This window comes from Miscanthus floridulus, chromosome 9 (genome assembly GCF_019320115.1).
Source record: "Miscanthus floridulus cultivar M001 chromosome 9, ASM1932011v1, whole genome shotgun sequence".
NCBI lineage: Eukaryota > Viridiplantae > Streptophyta > Magnoliopsida > Poales > Poaceae > Miscanthus > Miscanthus floridulus.
This window is the reverse complement of record NC_089588.1, coordinates 79,442,847-79,452,373: the sequence shown is the minus strand read 5'-3', so window position 1 is coordinate 79,452,373 and position 9,527 is coordinate 79,442,847. Positions and strand designations below refer to the sequence as shown.

Genomic DNA, 9,527 nt, shown 5'->3' with positions numbered 1-9,527 from the left:
ATGATGAGACATTTGCTATGTATTTAGATATATACTATGTCTAGATACATAGTAAAATTAATATATCTACGAACCCAAAATGTTTGATAATTTGAGATTGTGGGAGTAAAATTAGACTGCCATACTTGTCTGGCGAAATAGGCTCATTTAGCATTGTTTCATTCTGGCATTGCCTTGCAGGAGCCAGAGTCGTAAAAGCACCAAAATCGCGGCTCCATTATCTCCAGAAGCGCCCCTTTTTCTTGGTCATTTAGGACCCGTTTGGAGGAGCTCCTGGAGGCTCCGGCTCCGGTACTGTTCATGCACTGTAGCACGGAGCCGGTGAAGCTCGAATTTGTGGCTTCGCCGGCTCCTCTTCTTTTCGGCTTCTTTTCAGTTCATTTGGTGCCTCGATTTCCGAAACGGCTCCTGCTACAGTGTTGCTACAGTACTCGAGGCGAGGAGCCGGAGCTGCCAGAAGCAGCGCCAAACGGGTCCTTAGTGTAGTTATTATAGCTCACCGCAAGAGCTGATACCGGAGCAGCATCAAACAAGCTTTGAGGTTCTAATTCCTAAGCACCACTAAGCGCTATGAGATTATCAACAGCTTTGTAGGCACTATAATTATTGGTATGTTTATTATTCGAGTTCCCCGTCTGAGAAGCTACTGGTATCGTACGAAAATGTTTCAAGCCGATTTCATCATTTGTGATTTGACACGTAGCAGCACGTCAACGATATACTTGTATAAAAACATAAACAAGCTAAGCACTCTGCCTTGCTGTCATTTTCCCAAACTTTCCTAGATTTATTATTTGAATTTTCAAAATAAACCGGTTTGAAGTGGTGCAGCCACAGAAGCCCCACCAGGATAATCCGTCGAGACAATTTGCACTAAAGTCCAGTGGACTGCCACCGTGGCCCACCACCAGCGTCTGGCCGGCCCCTCTCCTCATCCTCCACCCGCCACTGCCTTCCCCGCCTTCGTCCCCTCCCGCTCGGGAATCCTCCGCCTCCCTCCCCACCCAGATTCCCCCCACCACCGCCAAGCCGCCACCGCACGAGACGACCCGACCTCCTCCCACTAAAACCCACACGGTCACGGGCACGCTCCACTCCACTCGCTCCCACCGCCCGCGCACAATCCAAACCCAACCCCGTCCACCTCGGCGCCTCCGCGCCCCTACCCGGCGCCGCCATGCCGCCGCTTGCCACGCGCGTCCACGCCCCGGTGCTCCTCGCCCCCGCCTCCCCTCGCCCTGCCCCGCGCCTCTGTTTAGCGAGCGGGGCCCGCGGCGTCGGCGGCGGGTTCAGGAGGGGCGCGCTGGCCTCGGAGAAGCCGGCGTCGGCGGCGGTGGCGGTCGCGGAGAAAGCCGGCGGCGAGGGCGGAGGAGGAGGAGGAGAGGGCGAGGGTCCGTACGACGCGATTGTGATCGGGTCCGGGATCGGGGGCCTGGTGGCGGCGACGCAGCTCGCGGCCAAGGGCGCGCGGGTGCTGGTCCTCGAGAAGTACCTCATCCCCGGGGGAAGCTCCGGGTACTACCGCCGCGACGGGTTCACCTTCGACGTTGGCTCCTCCGTCATGTTCGGCTTCTCCGACAAGGTGGGTTCGCTAGTGTGGTTTTTTTTTGGTGCTGCAGCCTGGGAAGTGGGAATTCGTGTTCAGGTGTGTTGACTGCTGAGGTTGCGATGCTCTAGAGAGCTTGGTGATTGCGATTGGTTTTGGGCTGCTGCTTAGCTGCAAACTGCGATAGGTAGTCTTCAGTTTCCTCTGCTCTGCGGCTGCTCTGTGCCATCGGATAAACCTGATGGAAGTGAAGGCCACACTATATTGCGTCTCAAATGTGCTAATATGCATGCCTAAGTGTCAGAGTGGCGTGCACTGCGTGATGCACACTATTGTGCATTGTTGGATCAAGGGCCATGCACGTTTATCTCATCAGCGCTTCAGCGAATTGGCATGAGTAGGTGAGCTAATGGCCTCAGATGTGCATGTGTTACTGTCGGATGGTACTCGACTGGTTAGGATAGCAGTGTTGGTCTTATCGCTTCTTATATAACCACCCATTACAACTTTTAATCTGTATGACATATGCTGTTATGCAGGGTAATTTGAATTTGATCACACAAGCATTGGAAGCAGTTGGGCGTAAGATGGAAGTTCTACCTGACCCTTCTACAGTTCATTTCCACCTACCTGGTGATCTCTCTGTCCTTGTGCATAGAAAGTACGAAGACTTCATCAACGAACTGATCAGCAAATTCCCTCACGAGAAAGAAGGGATCCTTAAATTCTACGATACATGCTGGAAGGTACTGTCTTCAGTTTCTTACCTGTATCTCGGGACTCTTGTGTTACACTCCCTCCATTCCAAATGATAAGACGTTTTGGCTTTTCTTGATACATAGCTTTTGCTATGCATTCCGATGGAAAGGTTATCTAGAACGAAGCGTAGCGTTATAGGTGTTCGAGCGAAGCGAGGTAGAAACGTTCTTGCCCCTAAGGGTAAGGTTGTTTATACCGAGCGTAGCGAGTTAGACGAACGTTTAGACATGCACTATGTCTAGATAGATAATAAAAGCAATGTATCCAGAAAAGCCAAAATGTCTTTTAGTTTGGAATGGAGGGAGTAGTTGATAGTGCAACGCTAGAAATTACAATTATTGTCTAACAATCACATTTCAACAGATCTTCAATTCACTAAATTCGTTGGAGCTGAAGTCTCTAGAGGAGCCCCTTTACCTTTTTGGGCAATTTTTCCAGAAGCCTCTGGAATGCTTAACTCTAGGTATATAGACTGCAGCCCTGTATTCAAATTGAAAAATGTACTATTTACACTCTGTAGAGAAATTACACAAGGAATTAGCTAAATTAATATGAAGCAAATGCATTCTCACAAAAATTGTAAGAATTATTTGCTGTGTTGGAGTTTTTTTTTTGAATAGTACATCATATTTACAATAAAAGTCACAGGTCTATCTCCCTTTCAGCTTATTATTTGCCACAGAATGCTGGGGATATTGCTCGCAAGTTCATAAAAGATCAGGAGCTACTCTCCTTCATAGATGCTGAGGTGTGAGAGATTTGTGAGTTGATTCACTTTTCAAGTTTTCCTCTTTGGAGCATGTGATCTTCAGTCAATACTAGTTTAGGCGAAGGCTGATGACTATTAATTGTTTTTGTAGTGTTTTATTGTGAGCACAGTCAATGCCTTGCAAACACCCATGATAAATGCAAGCATGGTAAATTCAATCTTGATCTTCTGGATCTTCATTTCAAATTCATTTGGGCTTCTGTTATCTCAATGCCAATATAACAGGTCTTGTGCGATAGGCACTTCGGGGGGATTAATTATCCAGTTGGTGGCGTTGGTGGTATTGCAATATCCCTGGCAGATGGCCTTGTTGAAAAGGGCAGTGAAATACGTTACAAGGCGAATGTAACCAATGTTATTCTTGAAAATGGAAAGGCTGTGAGTTATCTTACTGACTTAAATACCTGGACTTATTGGGTTTTTGTATCTTAGCTGATAACTTCTGTACTCCAGGTTGGGGTGAGGTTATCAAATGGGAAGGAGTTCTTTGCTAAAACGGTGATATCAAATGCCACTAGATGGGACACGTTTGGTAATTCTAATATATCTTCGATTGGAACTTTCAAAAGAGGAAAAACTAGCTCTTTCAGTTTCATTAATTTACTTTTTTTTTGAATGTACAGGAAAACTCTTGAAAGAAAAAGAACTTCCAGAAGAGGAGAAAAACTTTCAAAAGAATTATGTTAAGGCACCATCATTCCTTTCAATTCATATGGGTGTCAAAGCGTCAGTTCTGCCTGCTGGCACTGACTGCCACCATTTTGTACTTGAGGTATGCATTGTGTTCACTGGGAATGCCATATTGTTGAGAGTTTGACATCAGTAACATTTTCTTTGTATGACCTGTTTGAGTCCGTAATTGGCAGGATAATTGGAATAATTTGGAAAAGTCTTATGGAAGCATATTTTTAAGTATCCCTACAGTTCTTGATCCATCATTAGCTCCTGAAGGACATCATATACTTCATGTATTTACTACTGCAGGCATAGAAGACTGGGAGGTAAGGACAGTGTTCTAGCTGAAATGCAAATTTCATTAATATTGAGATACGATGTATTTTAGCGCTGTTTGTTTTCATCATTGAAAGGGTCTTTCTAGGAAGGAGTATGAAGAGAAAAAAGAGGCGGTGGCCAATGAGATTATAAGAAGGCTTGAAAAGAAGTTGTTTCCTGGTCTTCAAGATTCAATAGTCCTCAAAGAGGTACCTTCTTGTTTTCCATGTGATTCTATTGATACATGTTCCACAGTTCGATTTTTGTTAATTCTTGTATAAACTTTAAACTGCCTTCTTAGCAACTGTTAAGAGTTGATGGTGAAAGGAAGATTATCATATGCTTGAATATGTATAAGATTATGGATTATGGATCAGAAACCATCTGTTATATTTGTCAATTTTTTATGACTTTGCTCACAGCAATATCTTTCCAGTATGTGGATATCCCTTGAGGAGAGTAATGATCACTGACACAAGTCTCTTGAACAAACTCTTTCAAATGATCCATATCAAGTAATTGTAGTGTGGTTTCCATACCTTGCTTTAGGGCGCATCTTCTTTATGGGCAATTGTCAAAGTCAGTTGAGTTGTGAGTTAAAAAATATTGACTTCTATGAATCACATGTCTAGCAACATATAATAACGCAGAAACTTTTGTAGCCTAGTCACACGTGCTTTGGTTATATGCAGTAAACTTAACTGGAACTGTTCTGACTTCTGCTACCAGTAACTCTTCTAATGCAAAACTTGTTTTGTTTCATCAGGTAGGCTCACCAAAAACTCACCGAAGATTTCTTGCTCGAAATGATGGTACATATGGACCAATGCCACGGGGTAAACCGAAGGGCTTACTGGCTATGCCTTTCAATACTACTGTAAGTATCAGAAATCATCTCCCTTTGGGTGACTTGATGTACTGGATGTCCTCACAATGTTATAAGATTTGTCGAACTGAAACTGGGGTTCTCAATTTACAGTCAATAGATGGCCTTTACTGTGTTGGTGACAGCTGTTTTCCTGGGCAAGGTGTCATAGCTGTAGCATTCTCAGGGATCATGTGTGCTCACCGAGTTGCTGCAGATATTGGTAAGTTCAATTTTTACTGTGTCTGTCCTGAACAGGGATAGCTTGATGTTTCACTAAGACAGAATTAGTCACATGTTTGATGCTAGGTCTTAGAGTAGAACTCTTGATGAACAGTGCTATGAGAATGGTTTGCAACTCACAGTTTCTTTTTACTGCTTTACCCTTCTTCCAGGACTAGAGCAAAAATCTCCAGTTCTAGATGCTGGTCTTCTTGGGCTACTCAGATGGTTCAGAACACTTGCATAGGACTATCAGACAGTGGAAAATGGACTTCATCTTGTTTCAGAAGGCTGATATTTCACTAGAGTTAGGATTCTGCACTTGTTATGATGATCTGGAGCTGCAGCCTTTGTTATCAGCAGCGATTTCTCTTAACTCTCAAAAGGAAAAAAAATTGAAATATGAATAGGTGTACAGGTTTCAGATTTCAAATTCTATAATTAGGGGTACCTCAGCTTTTGTCTGTTGTGTACCTCAGCTGATTACCACGATAAGCAGAGCTGTACATTTGGGAGCAATGTAAATCATGTTACCTAAGGACTTTGAAAGTTCTGTTTTGGGACACCCTTCAACTCTCTGAATATACAAAAGCATCCTTCAACTCTGTAGTTTGAATATACAAAAGCGTCAAATGTGGTTTTGCCAGACGGATGCTTCCGCCACCCAAAGCTGTGGGGTGGGTCGAAATAGTCTCAGTCAGATTCAATGCTCTGCCCGACAAAGGTGCCTAGCAACCAAGCGTGCACTATGCTCTACCCTTAGTTTGTCTAGCACTAGCAGTATGTGATCGCCCATCACAAGCACCTGCGGGTAATTGTGCTGGGTTTATATTTATATAGTATTTGGTTATATATTCAGAGTCCAGCACAATATGTTAACCAAAGTGTCTGAAGCTGCTTGTAGTTGACACGGTAACGGTGCGCTTCTGCGCATATAGAAGATAAATGCCACATTTCCTTTTCCTTTCCTGGAGGAAACCAATTATCAATTGCAATATTGCATCACTCAGATACAAGTTACATGGTATGCCAAACAGTGCAATTGTTCTCAGCTAAATTCTTTAAAAATATATATATTCTCGATACAGGTTGCATGGCACAATAACAATACAATCGTTCTTGCACTAAATTGTGTCAAAAATTTGGATGGCATAATGTGGCAGCTCATGGTACAAATTAAATCGGATAATCAGTTCGCTAGATTCCCGGTGACTGCCATGCCAATCGGAGGGCTCATGATCATTGTCCACCAAGAAGGTACTGCAGACTGCTCAAGGAAAAATGGGCATAGAAAATTGCTTAACTCTTACAAAAAAAATGGATCCACTCAAACATGAAGATCAGAGACCTTGCCGTTGTGAAACTCAGAAGGAGAACTTGAATCCTCCACTTTTGGCATCGGCAGCAGAATCCCAGAACGACGCTTTCTTCTTCCGAGCAGCGGCCTTCTGCTGAACCTCAAGCTCAAGCTGCTTGATCATGCCAGGGTGAGCTGCCTCGATGGCACCCCGGAACTTGTCATGCAGATTCACTCTGTCCTTAGTCCCGGAGACAAGCTCACTTGCGTTGGGCTTCTTGAGGAAATCAAGAACATTCAACAAATTCCTCCTGCATGTTTTGCAGGAAAAGAAAGAGGCAACACATCATACATAAGCTAAATATTTTGAGAAAATAGACCAAAAGTTCTCAAATAAGCTGCATAGTTCTGAAAAACGTCCATGTAATGGTTGCAAATTATAGTTGAGAATTCTCTGCTATATTCATGCGAAAATCTAGAGAAAAAAAATCGTATGTACTTCCAAAATAACCAGGATAGGCAGCATCAGATGACCAGATAGCATCAAGTTCACAGAACAGACAACTGCATACCAAGCAGCTAACAAGGCTAACTGGACAACCTTAGTTGAATTGCGAATGTCCAGATTGAACCCCTACACAAAGAACCCAGCTTCATCATTCTTCCATATCTAGTCAGAATCCTAATTCCTAAACAACAATTCAAAGATGAATGGAGGACAGCATCAAGTAGAAAGCAGAGAATTTATGTTCTAAGGTAATGTTGTCCCCAAAGGACAATTCTCATTCATTCATATATTGATCATGTTACCATTTTGGGTAAACAAATTTTCTTAATTTGGGTACAACTTGTAAGTTTTACATTGACTGGGAGACCTACACTTTGGACGCTAAAGTAAGATAAATATACTAACATGAATCATACATGATCAAACAGTGCTGTCATTTGGATTTGTACCGAGTAATGGAATCCTTTCGAGTTCTGACCATGCAAGCAAGCTAAGCATAGTTTGTGAAATGGCATGACAAAAAAAGCCTATTGAAGAGCGGAACTATTTGTAGATAAGAAAAGACAAAAGATGAATTCTTTAAGGTGATTGCTTAAGTGAAAGACAACACATATGACATGATTACAGAAAAAACAATAAAATTGTTTGCGCTGTGAAATCTAACCTGCTCACATAATTCTGGGTAATGGCAATTGACTCTTCAAGATTGATCACCAAATGCCACCATCCATTAGGCACGAAAACCACCTCCCCAGCTCGGCACACACACTCAATAGGCCTCTTTTCCCAGGTCTTACAAGCCCCGTAGAAGTTCATGAACCACTCCATGATAGACACAGGGCTGGTGACCTCTGCTCCATCAGCACTAGGGTGGACACCAGGCGGCACAACCTCTGGTGGGAACATCACCCACTTCTTAGCCCCCTTGATGATAGCATTCCATGCCGATGTCGAGTTGGGATCGACATGGAATGATGAGCCTGACCCTGCTGGTCCAATGATAACCCATCTGTAATCCGGCCTCTGCTTCCCAAGAACCTTAAACAGGTCCTCCCTGAAGTACTCCGGAACCTCATAGTCCCTCCCCATCTCTGGTACGTTCTCAGCAAACTTCGCATCAAACAGATACAATGGCCTCTCCTCCTGGACATTGTCAGCGTACCGGAAGTACCTATCCAATGGCATGCTCACTGGCCCGACCGCGAACTCCTTACCCGCCGAGATCTCCAGCAAGTAGTCTCTGCTCCATTTCTGTAACGCCGGCCAGGTATCGATGCACCCCTCCAGCAGCACCGGCCTGTTGGGCTCCTCGACCTCGGCGACGAACTGCTCCACGGACATGCCGCGGCGGCGCTCGATGTTGTCCCGTGCGAGCCACTCGTGCCGCATCTCCATGTTTGCGCAGAGCCAGCTCTGGAAGAGGTAGTCGGAGTAGAAGCCCTTGATCTTCAGAGCGCGCGGGGGGATGAGGTAGGCCTGGCCGCCGCGGGAGGCGGCGGCGATGTAGGTGGCGCGCCAGGACCCGGCGAAGTCGAACGTGCCGCCGAGCTCGTGGAGGACGAGCGCCCGCCAGAGCGGGTCGTGGGAGGCGACGACGTAGAGCGCCTTGGACGCGGCCGAGAGCGCCGCGAGGTCGCGCGCGGGGAGCAGGCCCAGGACGTCGAGGAGCAGGTCGTCCGGGAGCGGCCGGAGCGTGCCCAGCCCCGCGTCCCGGAGGTTTCCGCGCGGGGTGGCGGAGAGGAAGAGGTTGCCGAGCGGCTCGACGAGGCATCCGATGTCTCTGGAGGTGGCGGAGCTGGAGCTTTTTAGGTGGAAGGACGGGTCTCCAGCGGAGGCGGCGAGGTGGTTCTCCTTTGGATGACTGCGTCTGCGGCCGCGCTTGGATTTGCGCTTCCGTTTGAGGGGGAGGAGGGAGTGGAAGGCGCCCGGCATGCTCGGCTCCGGGCGTCGGGGAGCGGCGGCGGCGGCGGCGGCCGAGAGGAAGGAGGACCAGAGGAGTTTGGGGTTTTGGGGGAAGAGTGGAAGACTGGCGAAGCTCGCCTTTCGATCAGAGATGGACGGACGAGATGTGTGAGGAAAATAATAAACCGTCAAATTTCCGAGCAAAAACAACGGGACCTTGTTTTGATGTTGTATAGTATTATAAAAAATCATATAAGAAATAGAAAAAGTCTACGTAACCCCTGACGTTTAACCCGTGGACTACTTAATCCCCCGAAGTACAAAACCATGTATCTAGCACCCTAAAATTTGCCAAACCATTAAAAAAAAACCCTGTCCTGGTTTTGCTATCCGGTTTTCTCGGTTGGCATTCCACCGTGGCAAAGGATGGCATGTTGGCAGTGGGCCCTTTGTATCTAGAGGGACAACAAATTATCTCCTGTGGGCTATGGCTTCGTCATCGTCAGCTCGATCGTGTGCTTTAACTTATATAAGGCCCGTGTTGAAAGACGTGATAATTATCTCCTGTGGGCTATGTCTTCGATAGGATAGGTTGTGGAGTTGTATAAATATCAGCTAACAAACTCTTGATTTGCATGGTCGTGATAGTTAGTTGTGTTGATGTAG

The 9,527-nt window shown here is 45.8% G+C and overlaps 2 protein-coding genes across 4 annotated transcripts; one reads left to right on the top strand and one right to left on the bottom strand.

The window, feature by feature from the left end:
* Positions 1–994: 994 nt before the first annotated feature.
* LOC136483831 (prolycopene isomerase, chloroplastic-like) lies at positions 995–5,717 on the top strand. Its single transcript, XM_066480992.1, has 13 exons — positions 995–1,582; positions 2,086–2,292; positions 2,669–2,768; positions 2,971–3,053; positions 3,166–3,222; positions 3,300–3,452; positions 3,528–3,606; positions 3,698–3,846; positions 3,941–4,075; positions 4,163–4,276; positions 4,834–4,944; positions 5,047–5,155; positions 5,328–5,717. The coding sequence occupies exons 1-13, from the start codon at positions 1,178–1,180 to the stop codon at positions 5,399–5,401; spliced, it is 1,776 nt and encodes a 591-aa protein (XP_066337089.1). The 5' UTR covers positions 995–1,177; the 3' UTR covers positions 5,402–5,717.
* A 161-nt stretch (positions 5,718–5,878) lies between these two features.
* LOC136483833 (arginine-specific demethylase JMJ22-like) lies at positions 5,879–9,069 on the bottom strand. 3 transcript variants are annotated; one of them, XM_066480994.1, is made up of 3 exons: positions 7,624–9,064; positions 6,503–6,762; positions 5,879–6,421 (listed from the first exon to the last, which is right to left on the bottom strand). In XM_066480994.1, the coding sequence occupies exons 1-2, from the start codon at positions 8,889–8,891 to the stop codon at positions 6,519–6,521; spliced, it is 1,512 nt and encodes a 503-aa protein (XP_066337091.1). In that variant the 5' UTR covers positions 8,892–9,064; the 3' UTR covers positions 5,879–6,421; positions 6,503–6,518. The 3 variants fall into 3 exon arrangements, 2 of the variants coding, with proteins under 2 accessions (XP_066337091.1, XP_066337090.1); XR_010765678.1 differs by lacking the exon at positions 5,879–6,421 and adding an exon at positions 6,951–7,085 and having other exon boundaries at positions 6,680–6,762; positions 7,624–9,069; XM_066480993.1 differs by having other exon boundaries at positions 5,879–6,762; positions 7,624–9,062.
* Between the last annotated feature and the right edge of the window lie 458 nt (positions 9,070–9,527).